General features: G+C 42.9%; 1 protein-coding gene across 4 annotated transcripts in view; it reads right to left on the bottom strand.

Annotated features, from left to right (window-relative positions):
- Nucleotides 1-21,969, bottom strand: part of uggt2 (UDP-glucose glycoprotein glucosyltransferase 2) — a 437,193-nt gene that overhangs the window by 404,233 nt on the left and 10,991 nt on the right. For all 4 annotated transcript variants that reach the window (XM_041199272.1, XM_041199273.1, XM_041199274.1 and 1 more), the window contains exons 3-4: nucleotides 5,397-5,476; nucleotides 2,774-2,904 (exon numbers count right to left, since the gene is read on the bottom strand). In XM_041199272.1, coding sequence (XP_041055206.1) covers nucleotides 2,774-2,904; nucleotides 5,397-5,476 — 211 coding nt within the window. The remainder of the gene's footprint in view (nucleotides 1-2,773; nucleotides 2,905-5,396; nucleotides 5,477-21,969) is intronic.

Genomic DNA, 21,969 nt, shown 5'->3' with positions numbered 1-21,969 from the left:
CCCAAGAATGGCACTTCATTGTCTTTTACATCTTCAATTTCTTCAATTCTACTTGCTCTAATTGATTTCTCTTTAAATTTCTGTGTTAGGAGCTTTTTGCTGGGGTATACAGCTTTAAAGTGTCCTCTCCTCATAGCACTGGTAGTCCTCATTTTTGGCAGGAGACACTTCATGCCGATTCAGCTTTTTCCCGCAACAGTGAGAGCACTGAGTAATGGCACTTACGATGCCTCTTCGCACTTTCTCTGTTATTGAATAGGTACATTACTACATCTGTGTCCTATAAACTTCAGTGTCAGTCGTTTTTTTCTCCACAAAATCTCCATCAGCTCAAATAAATACACAATTTTGCTTTCTCATTTCTGCCTGCCTTTCTGCAGAGCCTTTGATAGCACTAAATCCTCCCTTGACCGTAGAAAATCTGATGAAGTCCCTTCCAAGACTCCTACAACAATATGATCCCGTATTAATTCATCTTTCAGGGCTCCATATTCACAATTCTCAGCTAATCGATTTAAATTGTTAATGAAGGAATCTAGACTTTCTCCCTGTATTTGGGTGTATCTTTAGAACTTCACCTATCCTTGAGTTCCTTCTAAGGCTGAAATATGTATCACAAGCTTTTATAAGATCTGTGTATGTTGCCGCTTTTTCTTTTACGCCCTGATTGACCAATACGTCGTCTGCACTGCCATCTATGGTGTAGAGAGGATGCTGACCTGTTCCTTGCCAGTCTTTGTTAGCCTTGAAGCAGTTGTGTGCGTGGAAAACCAAGTCGCTAGTTCTGCCACTTCTCAGCTTGATCCAGGCCTTCCATGTGGTTGAAACACTCTGTTAAGGATTTTCTCCATGGCTTTTCTTCACTCTAGCCTTTCTTTGAGTTCTGTTGGTGTTTTTCCCACAATATCCTTTCCTCGCAGTTGTTTTGCTTGCAGTCACTAGGCTTTTTTCTCTCTGTCTTCAGTCTTGCTGGGATTTTTTTAGTCGGTGCTTTTTATGTTGTCTTTACCACTGCCACCATCTGCTATCATTGTTGTGGGTCTCAGCTTAGATTGTCCTTGGTTAGGATCAACAGAGGCTGCTGGAGACAAGGCTGTTGGTAAGCTTTTCTTTTTATTCAACATTCTTCTAATTATATACAGCACAAGGCTTCACACAGAACCATCCCTCAGGAGGCTCTGAGGTTATGTGATCTTACACCACTGATGATGTAGGCTATTTATCGTTAACCCTTTACACTATATACATGGCAGACTTGACATGTGGCATGTGCAAAATGATCTTCTCTTTGTCAAATGGCACACTGTACCATGGGGAAGCCCGAAATCCTACAAGAGCCGTGTGTTTGCTCCATCTTCTTCTCTTGGGCAAAACAGAATAATATGCAGTTAGTTTTGAAAAGAGAGATCTTCAGTGATTTCCTCTATATACCAGTGGAAGGCAGGCTAAGAGATGTAGCAAATATCTCGAGCTTGAAAAAAACTTGAAAATTCGTCCTCAACAGCCACAGCCATTGGCAATATGGTCCCTGTACTCCTCTGAGGCTACATGTGTGACTGCAGCAAATGGCAGCTTTCACTTAGGTTGCCCTTACTGACATCTTATACATTGTTCCTCATTCGTGTTTAGCCAGAGAATTGCTCCCTGAACACTCTTGGTGCAAACAGTTTTCTGCTGAGAGTCCTTCTCCTTCTATTAAAAGTATGAACATCACTATGAAAAGCAGAACGAAATTACTAAAATTAATAAAATTAACGGCAACAAAGATATGATTTCTGAGACATATGATGCAGATTAGCTGGACAACACACATAACAAAATGAAGAAGTTTTGAGGAAAGCAGGCACACAAGAAACACTTTTGCAAATGTGAACCAAAAGACAACTACAATTCCTTAGGCATGTACTTAGGAAAGAAAACATCTGATAGTGACTTGTAAAATAGAGGGTAACAGAGAAAGACAGAGGCAAAGGAAGAAATGCACCAACAGCTGAAGGAGAACAGGCACAAGAATTGAGAACACCACCAAGAAGTTGGCACAAAAACAAAAAATGCTGGAAAAACTCAGCAGGTCTGACAGCATCTGTGGAGAGAAAGACAGAGTTAACATTTCAAGTCCGTATGGCTCTTCTTCAGAAGTTGGCTGTTTATCAAAGACTATGAAGTTGGAGAGCCATGATCACCGCAAGAAGAATAAACAAAATTTGACAAGAGGAATAATGGGTGATGCAGTTAATGCGTCCAATGGAATGCTTTGCTCGTATTGAGAAGTGTGCACTTAAAATGAATTGAAATTCAGCTAAGCATCCATAAACTTAAAAAGGAGAAAATATTTCCATAGACAGAGGGCGGGATTTTCTGGTCCTGCCTCCAGTGGGAATCGGGTGGGATGGAAAATTTGACAGACTAGTCAAATGTCTGTTGACTTTGGGTGGGAATTTCCAGTACCACCCTCCAGCTATAATCAAAGTTGTTTCATTTGGAAGTATGCTCGAGTGACACAGGATTCATCCCCTCCTGACAATTTTTTTTTTTAATCAATTTCACTATTGAAATAGATTGCTTAAAAATATATTTTGATCTAGATTAAAATTACCTTTCTACTTTAAATATCCCAGTCAGTGAAGTGAAAAGTAAAAATGAGGGAAGGCAGTGTCAGCTTGCTTCAATGGTCTTCATTTTCTTTTGTGAAATAAATATTTTACCTGTCCTTTTTTGTGCCTTTCACCCAACAAAGCTAATTTAAACATAGCATGAGGATTAGTGTACACACCTGTTGAAACCTCTGAACAGTAGGAGAATATGCTCTCAGCGAGAGAGCAAACTTCAGAAGGCTGAGTTTCAGTTGTGACAAAAATTGACCAGCTTTCTTTAGAATCAAGTTATAATAACTTCGTTCAGAATCTGTTAAATAAAATTATATGATTAGGTAAACTTCATAAACAAAGTCAATTGCAATAATTATCCTAGTAGTATGCTATAAATGATTAATTTTGCCATTTAAGATTGCATCTTCATTGCAATGCTAGGTTCCCAGTGTTCCTGAAAATCTGTCACCCACATTTGTAATGTCCAGGATACTGCCGTCAGTGGCGAAGCAAGGGTACTTGTCACTGATCTTGAAGAAAGTTATGCTGAGAGATCTCACATTCTCTGTGGTGAGAAATTTAACCTCCGCAACGTGAAATTGATTGTAGTGTAGTTTACTGGGGATTCCAGCAGTCTAAGCTGCCAATCACATTAATGAATTCTCACAGAAAGCCAACCCAGAAATGAAAAGCACTAATAATCCAATCAATTCTTTAAAATTTTTAGAGACATGGAAATAATGGCTGGGGCATATACATATGGTGAAGGTCGAAGCTGAAATATCATGAACAAACCTGATTGTTTAAAAATTATTTTAAAAAAGCTACGTTAAAAATCTAGAAATTGATTATAATGGAGACAATTAACAATATTCCACAAGTACAAAATCAGAATTTCAGGGCTAGGTCAGTTGTGCAGCAGTAGGCGTCAGGGTGTTTTAAAAACAAGGCTTAATTTTTATGGGGTTTCTAAACAGGGTTTTGAGGAAGTTCTCATCAAATGAATGGATTTCACCGGATGTCGGTTTGAGGCAGAAGGGTGGGGTGGGAGGTGGGGTGGGTTTGTGGAAGGCCACAGCGCAGTTTGTGACTGAACAGTGAATGACCAATTGTTGCAACTTCCAATTTCTATATTAATCTGCGCTTGCGCTAGATCCTGAAATTGTGGTCAGAATTGGAGGGGAATTGGCAGTGAACACTGATAGTTCGTAAACAAAATTCTGGGTCAATGTTTCACTGGTTTGCTATGTTTTCAAAACCAAACTGCTTCCTGTTATAAGTAGATATCAAAAGACAATGCTCAGCTTGCCCACAGATGAGGTTACCTTAAGCTTTACTGAAAAACAGAATTACTGAGCCTGAAGCATCAAATTGATTCTTTTTGAACAGCTGAACTCAGAAAAATGCAAAAACACATTGTGTATAAATATCCTACAGTATTTGCTTTTCTATATATTTTCCTAAGAAAAGTCAATTTGGCAACAAACCAGAGTGGTGGGAGTGTGAAACTGGCACAGGGAGTGGTTGAAGTGAATAGTGTAGATGCATTAAAAGGGAAGCTAGACAATCATATGTGGGAGAAGGGAATACTGGGTTACGATGATGAATATAGTTGAGGAAAGATCAAAGGAGGTTCAAGTGGAGCATAAACAGCGGCACCACCCCTCTTTTCTCACCCAAGGCTGAACCTGATGTGCCTTTTACCCTATGTAATAGAAAAGCAAACATCAAACACTGATTGGTATACTGGAACTCAAAAATATTCCTGTAATATCAACGTAAAAAGGCGAAGATATCTACCAGTATACTATATTCCTTATATACTTATCACTGCTGGTGGTGATGTGTAGTCTAGTACCTTTGAACATCAATGAACAGTATCATGGAGTGGAAGACCAAAAGTCTGAACTTCTCTCTGCTCTGAGCTCTCAATGTCAGGTGTCCAATTAGGAAGTTCTGATCAGATGAGCACAGAGAAAACACGGGCCTGAGTTTTACGCTCTCCCTACCGGGCAGGGCTGAGCGTGAAATAGGTTTCCCGCTGGGTTCCCAACTTCTCAGCAATTTTATGCTGGGGCAGTCGAGGCCTTGGACAGGCCACCCAAACTTGCCCCATTGAGGCCCTTAAGTGGCCAATTATTGATCACATAAAGGCTGTTTGCCACGCAGCTTCAAGTTTTAGACTGGCGGGAGGAGTTCCTAGTGCGGGCGAAGCTTGAAAATAATCAGGTTCAGCCTTGGGTGAGAAAAGAGGGGGGGTGCCGCTGTCAATATCCCCCTTTCAACTTCGGGTGTTCAACCTCTCACCTCCCACCCCTTAGGGTCCTGTAACCACTGGACTGCCCTCCGCCGTCTCTACACTGTCCACCTCCATGCACCCCCCCACCCCCAAAAATCAGGTTATAAATACAATTTAGTCAAATGTCCAAAACACAATTCGTATTTGCTCAGCATCCTGAGTTGCTCACTGTGCATGAGAAAATTATAGCAAGCCCTTATCTAACTCAGCTTTGTTGAAATGCCTACTTATGCACTGTAAAAGCATCAGTCTGCTTTTGATATTCTTTGATATTCTCCATAACCGAGGTAAACAGTCCAGAGAAATCGATTAATGTGTATATAAATATGTAAATTAAAATACTTCTTGTGTTTTTACTCTTTGGAGCTCAATGTTCAAATTTCCTTTCTAGTAACCATGTCAGACTAACATCATCATTTTTGCAACACTTCAGTTTCCTTCCTGCCAAATTTTCCTAATTTGCCAGCATAGATCTTCACATAGATCTGGGATATACAAGATAATCTCACCTCCTTGAAGATATGTTATTTCCTTGACAGTGTCAACAAACTGCCAGAATTTTTCGTCATCTTCTTCTGCTACAAACTCACTGCAAAAGAAATGCCAGATAATTTACCTTTTTGTTAAAATATAAAATATTAATATATTCACACAGAATGATTGGAGAAGCAATAGGAAAAAAGTTAAACTTGCTTTCAGGGAAGAAAACACAATGTAAATGAGATAACGCAAGCTGTGGGATGGGGAGTTGAGCTAGGATTTAAATTTATACAATTACCAACCTGTTAAGGTTTTTTATAAAATGTTCATCAACTGAATTGCTGGTAAACTGAGAATGTTAAAACATGAACATGATAGAAAAAGGGAAGATTTTGTAACATTTGTTAAGACTACAAAATCAGCACAAGAAATGGATATTGGCACTTAGTGAGCTCAAGTTACTTGTTTCCACATCTTCTAATTTACAGAATATAAAAACATATTCTTGCCAACCATCCCTCTCTGCATACCAATGGTTCCCCAAAACACAGTCCTGAACAGTTTTGATTCCACCCAAAAGGTTGTTCATAGTACTGTACTTCTCATGAGTAATACTGTCTCTGAACTTTCTTAGAACGAATGTATATTACATCCATCCATTACCAGATTAATACAGCAGCATCACTAAATATGTGTGCATTTATTAACAAAGACAGTTGAAACTCTAGATAGCCAGCACATTACTTGTTCCTCTTTATAAGTAATCAACATGTAACATGTAGAATGTTACCTGCTCATTTATATACATCAAATGCCAACCCTTGTCAATAAACTTGTCTCTTGACAAATGTGTCGTCATATTTACTTGCAAACCTCAATAGGCCTTCAAAAGCTCACGTGTTGTAAAACCAATGAGCAGATTTACTCCAGCCAGTTTCCCTCTATAAAGGCATCTAAGGAATGGAAGTCATGTCCTGAGATTTTGATTACCAATTTTTTTTCATACTCCCCATTTGTTGTTTTCCCTGCCACGATCTTCCAGCTTGCCACTTCCTGCCCACGAGCTTCCCGCTCGCTGTCTCTCCAGCTTGCCACTTCCTGCCCACTACCTTCCCGCTCACTGTCTCTCCAGCTTGCCACTTCCTGCCCACTACCTTCCCGCTCGCTGTCTCTCCAGCTTGTCACTTCCTGCCCACTACCTTCCCGCTCGCTGTCTCTCCAGCTTGCCACTTCCTGCCCACTACCTTCCCGCTCGCTGTCTCTCCAGCTTGCCACTTCCTGCCCACTAACTTCCCGCTCGCTGTCTCTCCAGCTTGCCACTTCCTGCCCACGAGCTTCCCGCTCGCTGTCTCTCCAGCTTGCCACTTCCTGCCCACGAGCTTCCCGCTCGCTGTCTCTCCAGCTTGCCACTTCCTGCCCACTACCTTCCCGCTCGCTGTCTCTCCAGCTTGCCACTTCCTGCCCACTACCTTCCCGCTCGCTGTCTCTCCAGCTTGCCACTTCCTGCCCACTACCTTCCCGCTCGCTGTCTCTCCAGCTTGCCACTTCCTGCCCACGAGCTTCCCGCTCGCTGTCTCTCCAGCTTGTCACTTCCTCACAGAAGCTTTAATGTTGTTTGCCCAAAGATAAGCAAATCTTGAGCCTGACAAGCAATCTAAACACATTTTACACCCATTGTCTTGGGCAGTCTTTATTGCAGGGAGCTAAGCAGCGATTGACTACCATAGGTCTTCCTTTGAGACTGTGAACACAGGGAAATGCAAGACAGACGGACACGTACACCAACAAATCATCGGTATTTAAACAGAGGCTGTGAGGGCAAGCTTTTTCCAGGCTTAGGAGGGAAATCACAGATGTGCAAGAACTACAGAGTAGTGATTTTGGGGGACTTTAATTACTCAAATATCAATTCGGATAATATTAGATTAAAAGGTACAGAGCTAGAAGAACTTTTGAAAGGGCAGGAATATCCATATGAGATTTCAAAAGAACCATTGTTACATACTGGGTCATATTACTGTATAAGTAGATATTTGGCAATGACATTCCAGTTGAGCACAGAAGAGACATGGATACCATTTTAAGGAGTAAATTATGTCACTGATGCCGAGGAGCTATGACAGGCCTGAAATTGTAATAGCAGCTTATAAATAAGGCAAGATGCCACATCTACTATGCCAGTAGTAGTATAAAAGAATACTACAAATTGTCATGCAGGCTTCTTAATGACAGAAGTAGGTGATATTGGAAATGAAAATCAGGACATGACAGACTTGTTGAATACTTTTTGAAAACCAATACTTGCATTGGTCTTCACAGATAGGATCAGGACAAAGCACCAGAGATACAAGGAAAAGTGAAATTATGTCAAGTAGAGGAACTTACTAGATTTAGCATACTATTTTTAAAATGGTAATGGAGAAAATAATTAAACTAAAAATAGACAAATTTCCAGGACTTGATGATTTCTATCCTGGGGTAGAATTAATTCAATAATTAAGAGACAAAATCATAGTTGATCTTCCAAACTCTATTGATTAAGGAGTTCTCCTCTTGTATTGGAAAATTTCGAATGTCACTGCACTATTTAAGTAGGACAAGAGGAAATTAGACTATTGGTTTAATGTATGTTGTTGGAAAGCTACGAGAATCTATTATTAGGGATAAGAGTGAGTAAGCACTTGGACAAACATAAACTGAACAAACACAACCAGCATGGATTTGTAAAAAATAAGTCATATCCAATGAACCTAGTCGAGTTTTTTGAGGAGGTAATTAATGTGGCAGATAAGGGAATGTCTACAGGTGTTATTTATGTGCGTTTCCAGAAGATATTTGATGAAGTCCCTCATAACAGAATGTTAACTGAAGTTGAAGTTCATGGAATTGAAGGCAAATTATTGACCTGGTTAGAAAATTGGCTGAGCGACTGGGAACAGAATAGGGATATCAGACAGACTTCAATTGGCAGGAAATGACAAGTGGTATTCCTCAAGGATCTGTACTGGAGGCTCAACTATTCACTGTGTTTATTAACAACTTAGATTACGAGTTTCCCAAACTGTGGGTCACAGCCCCCAGTGGGTCACAGAGATGGCACAAGCACCCCCTCCTCTGAAACAGCAATGGTGTCTGTGGGGAGGAGACTCTGGCAGGACAGCCCTAGACTCACTGACTGTTGCTTCCAAACAGCAAAGGAGCGAATGGTAAGCCCAAAGCATCCCTTCACCTTATGAAGCACTTCCAGCATTGAGTACCCAGTGAGCTCAGAATGTTCCTGCACCAATGCTGGCAGTGCCTCTGGCAAGCTGAACTCAGGTCACTGACTGAGTCTGGGGAAAAACAGTAGTCATGAGGCTGAGCCAGGAAGGTAAGTAGCTGCTCTTGTCTGCATGTTATACAGCAAAGGTTAGTTAGAACATGAAATGCATTACCATAATTAATTGATATTTAAGAAGAATTTAGATGAGGACCTGATAAATATTGAAGAAAATGAGAGAAGAGTGGGGAGGCAGTGGAGTGGGTGCATGGGGGTGGGTGGTACCCCATCTTCCGCTCCTGTGTTTGAAGGTTCCTCAATACATTGTTCGGAACTAGAGATAGTTTATCAAGTTATATTTGTATTTGTGTGTGTTAGGCATAATGTTTAAGTTTAATATGTGTTGCTATGTTGGTGTGTTAAGAAAAGGGGGAACTTGAGTTTTAGTTTCACTTTGAAAGATGCCTGCATTCTAATCAGATTTTATGACTCTTGAAGGGGAGGTAAAATAAAGAAAGTAGAAACGAAAACTATGCTGTTGCTTAGCAACAAGGGTCCAGAGAGTGATGCACCACACAGACACAAAGAAACCAAAAGCAGTCCGAGTTCAGTTGGTCATTCTGCTCTAAGATGAAGTTTAAGTCTCTCCAGCAGGCATACCAGCAGGCTGCTGAGGAAAATAAGTCTAAGAATCTTAGATGAGTTGTTCTAAAGTTAAAGTAACAGTGAATGTCAAGTGAGTTCTGGATCTCAAGGCAGTTACCAGGTTGTCAGCAGTCAACTGGGAGAGGGAACTTCAGGGAGCAGGTCCAAAAGGGAAAAGAGAAAGGGCAAAGAGGACAGTTAAGTCAAAGGGATTCCTTGAATGTGTTAAGTAGAGAAAGGCTCCAAGCTTAAAGGGAGAAAGATGCAGACTTCAAGAAAAATAAGCTTGTGAGAAGCCACAAGATCCAAGGAGACAACCGAAGGTCTGTAACTCTTTATTCCCGGCAAGTGAAGCAGTGGTGCTCTGTTGGCACAGCTGAACATTTGAGAGAGAGTGCATGGAAGGCAAAGCTTGAATGCACATGACAATCTTGGGGGAGGAACATCAGGGGGAGTGTTCAAAACTCAGGGAGGTGGACCTTGTGGAAAGCATCCTAGAGAAATCATTGTTAGGGATAAGGTTCCAAAGCGAGTTCTTGGAGAGTGGAGATTGGAAACCTTCATGTGAAAGATGGAGTTCAGTTAGACTGGTTGGCTCACCGTTTGACAAGCATTTTGGGTGGGGGGGGGGGGTTTACTTGATGAGAGATCCGTAGTATCTGTTTGGGGTGTCATTTGTCACTTGGCTTCAGAGTGTGGAGTGCCTGACCACAGGTCACCTATTGGTTTAGATGCATAATGTACTTATTGTGATCATGAGAGTATAAGAGCTTTTGTAACTTATGTTATCCTTATGAATCTGCATGTATCTGTAAAGGTATAGTTGCAGATGAAGGAGTATTGAAATATAGTTCATATTTTGTTGTTTAATAAATGTTTTATTCTTCTGTCAAAAGTTCATCAGCTGAATCCTGTTACTCTGTTCAGTAGCCAATCTCCACGTTTCTAAACAGAAAATAAAAGATAAGATCTATCAAGCCATGTTCCACTCTGGGATGACTTGTCCAGTAGTAACATCAGCTGGGATCATAATATTTTTAATTATTCCACCAGTCCTGTTGTCAGAGGCCCTGCTCCTGTTTTTCCCATTCTTGTTACCAAGGCCCAGCTATATATTTTTTAAATAGCTTCTTAAAACTAGTTAAATGATTCCAACTGCTGCTTCCAAAAACGAGATCAAGAATAAATACTCAGGATACCAGCTACTCCATTCCCTCAGTCTGAAATCCTATCTCTGCACTCCCTTAAATTTTCCCCAGTCCCAGTTGTCTGCTCTTGGGGGAAGGGGTGTGGGAGTGGAACTGGGTTAGAGTAATTATATGCAAGGTAGTACCAACACAGGCAGGATATACTGAATAACCTTAACTTCTGTGATTACAATATTCACAGCACTCTTCTGCCTCTCAAGCAGCATCAATGAGCAGTGAACGCTTTTACTTCTACTTGAAAAGCTGAAAATATATTGGGGAATCAAGTAAAATCAGTATACATACAGCTATCTTGAAGGGGTGCCTTACATTGATAAACTTGAGGGGATTCAGTGATCATAATTTGAACAGTTTGTGATCAATCATGCGAAATAGCCTATCTCACTCTGTAACTCCAGTGTGTCAGAAACAAAAAATAATGCTTTTAGAAAGAACTATTGATCATGAGAACTGAGATTAAAAATAATGTTATGATCTCAGCTGATGTTACTACTAGATCCCTGGGTGGAATATGGCTTGATAGATCCCTTCTTTTTTGTTTAGAAACATGGAGGGTGGCTACTGAACAGAGTCACAGAGTCTGCTGATGTACTTCTAACAAAAGAATAAAACATTTATTAAACAAGGAATTGATATTACACAACTCCTTCACCCACAACCATCACCTTCACAGATATATACAGATTCGTAAGAATAACACAAGTTACAAAATCTACCTTATACTCTAATATTCACAGTATAAATACAGTCCATGGAAACCCATAGGAGAACTGTGGTCAGACAAACCACACTCCAAGTTCAAGTGATAGATGCAACCCAAAGCAGATGCTATGGACCTCTCATCAACTCCCTGCAGACACTTGTCACACCGTGAGTCAACCAGTCTCATGGTAGTCGTGTCTTTCTCGCAATGATTTCCACTCTCAACGCTCAAACAACTCACTTTGGAATCTTGTCCCAAATGCTTTCACTTGGTTATCTTCCACAAGGATCTACCTCAAGGTTTTGATCTCTCTTTTTGATGTTCCTTTCCTCAGGATTGCCACGTGCATCCAAACCTCATCTTCCACGCACTCTCTCTCAGATACTCAGCCATGCCAACAGAACACCACTGCTTCACAGGCCTGTAATAAGGAGTCATCAACCTCTGGCTGTCTCCTCTGATCTTCTGGCTTCATGCAAACCCATTTTGATTCTGCTCCCCGCAGCTTTCTCTCTTTAATTAAGAACCTTTTCCTTTGCTCTTTACTTTAACTTCACTGAATAGGATCTTCCAGATTTCTGTCCTTGTCCTTTGACTTAACTTAAAGGGCTTCTTGGGGCCTTTCTCCTTTTCCTTTAGGACCTGCTCCCTGCAATTCCATCTCCCAGTTGTCGACTGCTGACAACTTGGTATCTTCCTTGAGATCCAGAACTCAAGTGACATTCATTCTTATTTTAATTTTAGAGCAACTCATCTAAGATTCTTAGACTTATTTTCCTCAGCAGTCTGCTAGTATGCCAGCTAGAGACTTAAACTGCTCCCTTCACCTTGGAGCATAATCACCAACTGAACTCAAACTGCTTTCTGTTTCTCTGTTGCTGTGGGCTCCCCAATGCTAAGCAACAGCACAGTTTTGCCTACTTTGTTTGAACTTCCCTAATCCATTTCAAGGGTCGTAAAACATCATTAAAATGCAAGTGTGTGTCTGTGTGGAAAAATAAAATACATCTACAGGACAACTAAGGGTTAAACGGTTAAAATCATAGTGGAATACTACAGCACAGTTCCTTCTTGGTTCTCGCAGGCACACCTGCAGCTGCCAGCTCATTGAGCAGGAAAGGAAGAAAGGAGTATCATAAACAAGCTGCCTGGAATCCTTGACGCAAAGGTGGGATGTCTGCCCCAACAAAAAGGGACAGGATCAAGCAATGGTCGTTTGTGCTTTAGCATTTTCACCCCCTAGCACTATAGATAAGGTCAAGCAGGGTTATCTATTCTCTGAAACAAAAACAAAATTACCTGGAAAAACTCAGCAGTTTTTATCTATTCTCTGTCTTACTTCTTATCACCAGATGGGCTCCTCCTAAGATCCTGGGTAGTCGTAAGCTAGAATAGATCAATTGTATACTGCAAGCCGTAAACAAGGATTCGCAATGTAATTAATTATTGAAGGTTAGATAGTTTTATCACCTTCAGGCTCTTTGATATGTAAAACTTCGACTATAACTATGTGTGTACTCTGATGCTTCTTCAGGGTGTCAGCTAGCTCCACTGTAAGCTGCTGGGCTCTCCGTGATATCACAATTTTAATAAAGGGCTTCCGAGACAAACCTCCTGGGTCTGAGTGTTCACTCCGATTTCCGCGACAGTCTGTATGGATGTGTGTGTGTGTGTGAGGGAGAGGTGCTGAGTACAGTATGTGGGGAGGGAGAGAAGTTTCACTGAGTCTTCTGTCACTGGAGAATATGGAGAACTTGGCTGAAACCTACATGAGCACAAAATAATAACAACAGTTTTCCATTTTTGGGGAGGCAGTGGCGTAGTGATATTGTCACTGAACTAGTAATCCAGAGACCCAGGATAATGCTCTGGGGAGCTGGGTTCGAAACCTATCACAGCAGATGGTGACTCTTAAATATCCTCTGATATGGCCTAGCAAGCCACTTAGTTGTATCAAACCACTATAAAGTCTAAAAGAAATGAAACCGGATGGAACACCCGGCATTGCCTAGGCACCGGAAGTGACAATGGCAAATTCAACCCTGTTGACCCTACAACATCCTCCTTAGCAACATCTGGGGGCTAGTACCAAAACTGGGAGAGCTGTCACACAGACTAGTCAAGCAACAGCCTGAACAGTCATCCTCATGGAATCATACCTTACAGAAAATGTCCCAGACACCACTATCACCATCCTTGTGTATGTCCTGTCCCACAGGCAGGACAGACCCACCCAGCAAAGGTGGCAGTGCAGTGGTATACAGTCAGGAGGGAGTTGCCCTGGGAGTCCTCAACATTGACTCTGGGCCTTATGAAGTCTCATGGCATCAAGTCAAACATGGGCAAGGAATACCATGTCCTGTCCCCCCTCAGCTGATAATTAGTACTCCTCCCTGTTGAACACCACTTTGAGGAATCAATGAGAGTGGCAAGGGCATAGAATGTACTCTGGGTGGGGGACTTCAATGTCCATCATCAAGAGTAGGTCAGTAGCACTACTACAGGCCCAGCTGGCCAAGTCCTAAAGGACATAGCACGTAATAGACTGGGTCACAGAAACACAGAACTGTTATGGTTTAGAAGGAGGCCATTCAGCAAATTGTGTCTGCAGTGGTTCTTTGAGCACTTTAAATTCGTGCCAATCTCCTGCCTTTTCCCCGTAACTTTGCACATTGTTTCTATTTAAATAATCATCCAATGCCTTGAATGCCTCAATTAAACCTGCCTCACCACAGTTCCAGGCAGTGCATTCCAAACCCTAACTACTCGCTGTGTGAAAAAGTTTTTTCTCACCTCACATTTGTTTCTTTTGCAAAGCACTTTAAAACTGTGCCCTCTGGTTCTTGATCTGTTTACGAGCAGGAACAGTTTCTCCCTATCTACTCTGTCCAGACCCCTCATAACTTTAAAAACTTTTATCCAGTCTCCTCTCTAGAACAAAGAACAAAAAAAGAAAAGTACAGCACAGGATCAGGCCCTTCGGCCCTCCAAGCCTGCGCCGATCATATTGCCCGTCAACTAAAACATGTTGCACTTCTGGGGTCTGTGTCCCTCTATTCCTATCCTATTCATGTATTTGTCAAGTTGCCTCTTAAACACCACTATTGTACCTGCTTCCACCACCTCCTCTGGCAGTGAATTCCAGACACTCACTACCCTCTGCGTAAAAAACTTGCCCTGCACATCACCTTTATAGTTTTCTCCTCTCATCTTAAATCTATGTCCCCTAGTAATTGACTATTCCTCCCTGGGAAAAAGCTTCTGACTATCTACTCTGTCCATGCCACTCATAATTTTGTAAACTTCTATCAAGTCGCCCCTCAATCTCCGTCGCTCTAGTGAGAACATTCCGAGTTTCTCCAACCTCTCCTCATAGCTAATAACCTCCAGACCAGGCAGCATCCTGGTAAACCTCCTCTGCACCCTTCCCAATGCCTCCATATCCTTCTGGTGATGTGGCGACCAGAATTGCACGCAATATTCCAAGTGTGGCCTAAACAAGGTTCTATACAGCTGCAGCATGACTTCCCAGCTTTTAAACTCAATACCCCTGCCCATGAAGGCAAGCATGCCATATGCCTTCCTGACTACCTTATCCACCTGCGTTGCCACTTTCAGTGACCTGTGGACCTGTACACCCAGATCCCTCTGCCCGTCGATGCACTTAAGGGTTCACTAAAGGTACCTTCTCCTCTCCAAGGAAAACAGTCCCAACTTCTCCAATCTTTCCTCATAACTGAAGAGTCTCATCCCTGGAACCATTCTCATAAACCTCTTCTACACTCTCTCCGATGTGTTCATATCCTTCCTATAGTGTGGCGCCTAAAACTGTACACAATACTCCAGCTAAGGTCTAACCAGTGTCTTATATTAGTTCATCATAACCTCTCTGCTCGTATACTATGCCCTTATGAATGAAGCCTAGAATACTGTATGCTTTAGAAACAGCTTCTCTCTACCTGCCCTGCCACCTTTAATGACTTATGTACATATATACTCAGGTCTCTCTGCTCCTACACCCTTTAGAATTATACCCTTTATTTTATACTGTCTCTCCATGTTCTTTGTACCAAAGTGTATCACCTTACACTCTCTGCACTGAACTTCATCTACCACCTATCTGCCCACTCCACCAATTTGTCAATGTCCTTTTGAATTTCTACACTGTCCTCCTCACAGTTTACAATTCTCCCAATCACAGAATCACAGTGCAGAAGAGGCCTTTCGGCCCATCAGGTCAGCACCGACACGTGAGAAACACCTGACCTACCTACCTAATCCCATTTACCAGCACTTGGCCCATAGCCTTGAATGTTATGACATGCCAAGTACTCATCCAGGTACTTTTTAAAGAATGTGAGGCAACCCAACTCCACCACCCTCCCAGGCAGCACATTCCAGACCGTCACCACCCTCTGGGTAAAAAAGTTTTTCCTCACATCCCCCCTAAACCTCCTGCCCCTCACCTTGAACTTATGTCCCCTTGTGACTGATCCTTAGCTAAGGGGAACAGCTGCTGCCTATCCACCCTGTCCATGCCCCTCATATTCTTGTACACCTTGATCAGGTTGCCCCTCAGTCTTCTCTGCTCCAACGAAAACAACCCAAGTCTATCCAACCTCTCTTCAAAACTTAAATTTTTCATCCCAGGCAACATCCTGGTGAATCTCCTCTGCATCTGCTCTAGTGCAATCACATCCTTCCTATAATGGCAACCAGAACTGCACACAGTACTCCAGCTGTGGCCTCACCAAGGTTCTATACAACTCCAAAATGACCTCCCTACTTTTGTAATCTATGCCTCGATTGATAAAGGCAAGTGTCCCAAATGCCTTTTTCACCACCCCACTAACATGCCCCTCTGCCTTCAGAAATCTATGGACACACACGCCAAGGTCACTTTGGTCCTTAGAAATTCCTAGTGCCACGCCATTCATTGAATACTTCCTTGTCAAATTACTCCTTCCAAAGTGTATCACCTCACACTTTTCAGGGTTAAATTCTATCTGCCACTTATCTGCCCATTTGACCATCCTGCCTATATCTTCCTTTAGCCCGAGACACTCAACCTCACTGTTAACCACCCGGCCAATCTTTGTGTCATCTGCAAAATTACTAATTCTACCCCCCACATAGTCATCTATGTCATTTATATAAATGACAAATAATAGGGGACCGAGATCCCTGCAGTATGCCACTGGACACTGACTTCCAGTCACTGAAGCATCCTTCTGTCACTACCCTCTGTCTCCTACAACTAAGCCAATTTTGAATCCAACTTATCAAATTACCCTGTATCCCATGTGCATTTGCCTTCCTTAGAAGTCTCCCATGTGGGACCTTGCCAAAGGCTTTGCTGAAATCCATATAAACTACATCAACTGTACTACCCTCATCTACACGCCTGATCACCTCAAAAAATTCAATCAAATTTGTCAGGCATGACCTCCCTCTGACAAAGCCATGCTGACTATCCCTGATCAAACCTTGCCTCTCCAAGTGGAGATAGATTCTCTCCTTCAGAGTTTTCTCCAATAGTTTCCCTCCCACTGACGTGAGACTCACTGGCCTATAGTTCCCTGGCTTATCTCTAAACAGTGGAACCACATTAGCTGTTCTCCAGTCCCCTGGCACCACCCCCGTGGCCAGAGAGAAATTAAAAATTTGGGTCAGGGCCTCTGCAATTTCCTCCCTTGCCTCCCACAGCAGTCTGGGACACAAATCATCCAGACCTGGAGATTTGTCCATTTTTAAGCCTGCCAACACCTCCAATACCTTGTCACTCCCTATATCAATTTGCTTAAGAACCTTGCAGTCTCTCCCCCCCTCCCCAAGTTTGATACTTTCATACTCATTCTCTTGCGTGAGGACGGATGTGAAATATTCATTCACAAGTTTTGTGTTGTGTGCGAACGTTGAACTTGTCCCCTGCACACCAAGATCTAAATCATTTATATATATCAGGAAAAGCAAGGGTCCCAATACAGACCCCTGGGGAACTCCACTACAAACCTCCTTCCAGCCCGGAAAAAAACCCATTAACCATTACTCTCTATTTCCTATCCCTCAAGCCAATTTTGTATCCACGATGCTACTGTCCATTTTATTCCATGACTTACAACTTTCCTCACAAGTCTGTTGTGTGGCACTGTATCAAAAGTCTTTTGGAAGTCCATACATGCCACAACATCGGCCTTGTCCTCATCAACCATCTCTGTTACCTCTTCAAAAAACTCCAGCAAGTTAGTTAGACATGATTTTCCTTCAGCAAATCCATGCTCACTCTTTGGAATCAATCCATATTTTTCCATCAGACTATTAATTATATTCCGAATAATTGTTTCTGGAAGTTTCCCCACCATTGAAGTTAAACTGACTGGTCTGTAATTGTAGGGCAGATCTTTACAACCTTTTTACAACAGGGGTGTAAAGTTTACAATTCTCCAGTCCTCCGGCCCCTCACCCAAATCCAGGGAATATTGAAAGATTATTGCCAGTGCCTCTGCAACTTCCTCTCTCACTTCCTTGAAATATTCTTGCATGCATCTCATCCGGTTAATACTTTAAGTACCGACAGTTTGTTCAATATCTCCTCCTTATCAATTTTAAACCCTTCTTCTGACTGAGTTTCCTCCTCTATTACCATGGCCTGGGCAGCATCTATCTCCTAGGTAAAGACAGGTGCAAAGTATTCATTTAACACCTCAGCCAGCATCATGCCTCTGTGTCTAAATCCCCTTTTTGGTGCCTAATTAGCCCTACTCCTCCTTTTACCGCCCTTTTTCTATTAATGTGCTTATAGAATACTTTGGGATTTCCTTTTACGTTAGCTGCCAGTCTCTTTTCATAATCCCTCTTTACCGCTCATATTTGCTTTATCACATCCCTTCTGAACCTCTGTATTCAGCTGGGTTCTCAATTGTATTTGCTACCTGACACCTGTTGTCAGCATACTTCTTCTGCTTTAACTAAATTTCTATCACCTCTGTCTTTCAAGGAGCTCTGGATTTGTTTGTCCTACCCTTCTCTTTTGAGGGAAGGTACATTGACTGTGTCCAAAACATCTCCTCTTTGAACGTAGCCCATTGCTTAGCTACTGTTTTTCCCACCAACCTTTGGTTCCAGTCTATCCGGCCCAGCTGTTCTTACCCCATTGAATCTACACTACGCCAGCTGATTATTCTTACTCTGGATTGACCAATGATCACTGTCCCCTCAATGTTTCCTCACTGTCACTTGATCTACTTAGCCCACCTCGTTCTCAAGAACCAGGTCTAGCAGTGCCTTTCTTGTTGGACTGGACACATACTGCTGTAGGAAATTCTCCTGAACACAATCTAGGAACATCTGTCCTTCACTGCCCCTTACATTACCATTATCCCAGTCTATATACGGGTAACTAAAATCCCCCATTATAACTACTCTATGATGTTTACATCTCTCTGTAATTTCCTTGCAGATTTGATCCTCTATATCCTTCCCACTAGCTGGTGATCCACATATTACATCGAGCAATGTAATTGTATCCTTATTTCATAGCTCTAGCCAAATTGATTCTGTCCTTGAATCCTCTAACACATGCTCTTTCTCCAGTACTGCAATACTCTCCTTAACCAAAAAAGCCACCCCTGCTCCTTTTTTCCCTTTCCTATCTTTTCTGAACACCTTGTAACCAGGAATATTTAACACCCAGATCTGCCCTTCCTTAAGCCAGGTCTCTGTTATCACCACAACATCATAAGCCCACAAGGCATTCTGTGCCTGTAACTCCCCAATTTTATTAACTATACTCCATGTATTCACATACATGCAGTGTAACCGATTTAGACTTCATTACTAGCTCCCTTACTCCAACTCCATCTATTAACTTACTATTCTCTATTTTAGTGCTATCTGTCTCTCCCAGCATTTTGTGAACCCTGGTATTACTTTCTAATCTTCTCTGCTGGTTCCCACACCCCTGAGTTAGTTTAAACCCTCCCCAGTAGCACTAGCAAAAAGCCCCGCAAGGAACTCAGTCCCGGCTCTGTTCAGATGCAACCCGTCCGGCTTGTACAGGTGCCATCTAGCCCAGAGCCAGTCCCAGTGTCCCAGAAATCTAAAGCCCTCCCTCCTGCGCCATCTTTCCAGCCACGCATTCACCTGTCTTATCTTTCTATTTCTGTACTCACTTGCAAGTGGCACTGGGAGTAATCTGGAGATTACTACTTTAGAGGTACTGCTTGCCAATATTCTACCTAGCTCCCTAAATTCCGATTGCAGGACCACATCCCCCTTCCTATCCATGTCATTAGTACCAATGTGGACCACGACCTCTGACTGTTCGCCCTTCCACACAAGAATGTCCTACAGCCGATTTGTCACATCCTTGACCCTAGTGCCAGGGAGGCAACAATCCATCCTGGAGTCACGTTGATGGCTGCTGAAATGCCTGTCTGCTCCCCTAACTAAATAATCCCCTATCAGTACTGTCCTTCTGCTCTTCTTCCTCCGCTTCTGTACAGCTGAGCCACCTGTGGTGTGACGGGCCTGGCTCTTGCTGCACTCCTCCAAGGATCCATCGCCCTCACCGATATCCAGAATGGAAAACCAGTTAATGAACTCTGGGGGCTCTTACAGTACCTGACTGTTTCTCTTGGACTGCCTGGCAGTCACCCATTCCCTATCTGCCTGCTTGCCCCTAACTTGCAGTGTGACCACCTCTCTGAATGTGCTATCCACATAGTTCTCTGCCTCACGGATGCACCTCAGTGACTCCAGCTGCTGCTCAAGCTCTAAAACACGGAGTTCAAGCTTGTGCAGCTGGTGACACTTCCTGCACATGGGCTCGTCTAGGTCATGAGAAGTGTCCACGAGTCCCCACATACCACAAGACGGGTATTCTGCTTGGCTGATCTGTCCTGCCATGCCTTAACCTTAAACTTTTAAATTACTTTATTTACTTTAGCTTTAGTTACTTTTACTTACTTTAACCTTACTCTTGTACTATTAACTATAAACTGGAGATTAGTAGAAGGTAGAAATTGTTCACTCTTACCCACAATCAGCTCCCTCTCCTGTGCCTAAAAATTCTCACTTTCCCTGTGCTAGTTCAGGGATTTACATTTCTCAGAATTACTGGGATTGAAACGCAGTGCCTAACAGCAGCTGCTCAAGAACCAATCAACTCATGACTTTCCTGTGGTGTCACTCACACACTTCTTTCCAAATCCACCAAGCAGCTCAGGAAGAGTGCTCCCATGCAGGTCCAACTCCTCTCGCCTCTGGAAGGTATGTAAAAGGGCCTGAGCCTTAGCCTCTCTTTGTTCACAGCTCCAAAACACGCACCCATGCAGGTCTGACTCCTCTCGCCCCCAGAAGGTAAGTCTGCGACAGGTAGTGAGGGAACCAACAAGAGGGAAAAACATACTTGACTTCATCCTCTCCAACCCTGCCTGCCACAGATGCATCTGTCCATGACAGTATTGGTAGGAGAGACCAGCGCACAGTCCTTATGGAGATCAAGTCCCACGTTCACATTCAGGATAACTTCCATCATGTTGTATGGCACTAATGCTGTGCTAAATGGGACAGATTCAGAACAGATCCGGCATCTCAAGACTGGGCTTCCATGAGGCGCTGTGGGCCATGAGCAGCAGCAGAACTGTACTCAACTACAATCTGCTATCTCATGGCCCAGAATATTCCCCACTCTACCATTACCATGAAGCCAGGGGATCAACCCTGATTCAATGAAGAGTGCAGGAGGGTATGCCAGAGCAGCACCAGGCATACCTAAAAATGAGGTGTCAACGTGGTGAAGCTAAACACAGGACTATCCGCGTGCCAAACAGCATAAACAGCAAGCGATTGAGCTAAGCGATTCCACAACCAAAGGATCAGATCTGAGTTCTGCAGTCCTGCCACATCCAGTGGTGGACAACTCAATAACTCACTGGACAAGGAGACTCCACAAATATCCCCATCCTCAATGAAGGGAGGGAGCCCAGAGCATCAGTGCAAAAGATAAGGCTGAAGCATTTTCAAAAGCCAAGTGGATGATCCATCTCAGCCTCCTACAGAGGTCCCCAGCATCACTGATGCCAGTCTTCAGCCAATTCGATTCACTCCACATGGTATCAAGAAATGGATGAAGGCACTGGATACTGTAAAGACTATGGGTCATGACAACATTCCAGCAATAGTACTGAAGACTTGTGGTCCAGAAGTTGCTATGCCCCTTGCCAAGCAGTTCCAGCAAAGCTACAGCACTGGCATGGGCCCGTTCTGACATTTGATAGAATTATCCAATTAGTTTCACATTTCTTCTTTCCATAGCTCTATTTTTTTCCTTTCAAGCTGTTCCAGTACGGCTGCAACACAGGCATCTACCCGGCAATGTGAAAAATTACCCAGGTATGTCCTCTACATAAAAAGGAGGACAAATCCAACCTGGCCAATTACCACTCCATCAGTCTACTCTCCATCATCAGTAAAGTGATGGAAGGGGTCATCAATAGAGCTAACAAGCAGATTGCTTGCTTAGAAATAACCTGCTCATTGACACCCAGTTTGGGTTCCGCCAGGGCCACTCAGATTCTGACCTCATTCCAGCCTTGGGTTCAAACATGGACAAAAGAGTTGAACTCCAGAGGTGAGGCGAGAGTGACTGCCCTTAACATCAAAGCAGCATTTGACCGAGTGTGGCATCAAGGAGCCCTAGCAAAACTGGAGTCAATGGGAATCAGGAGGTAAACTGTCTGCTGGGGGAGTCACACCTAGCACAAAGGAAGATGGTTGCGGTTGGT

This window comes from Carcharodon carcharias, chromosome 11 (assembly GCF_017639515.1).
Source record: "Carcharodon carcharias isolate sCarCar2 chromosome 11, sCarCar2.pri, whole genome shotgun sequence".
NCBI lineage: Eukaryota > Metazoa > Chordata > Chondrichthyes > Lamniformes > Lamnidae > Carcharodon > Carcharodon carcharias.
This window is presented reverse-complemented; position numbering and strand designations above follow the sequence as displayed.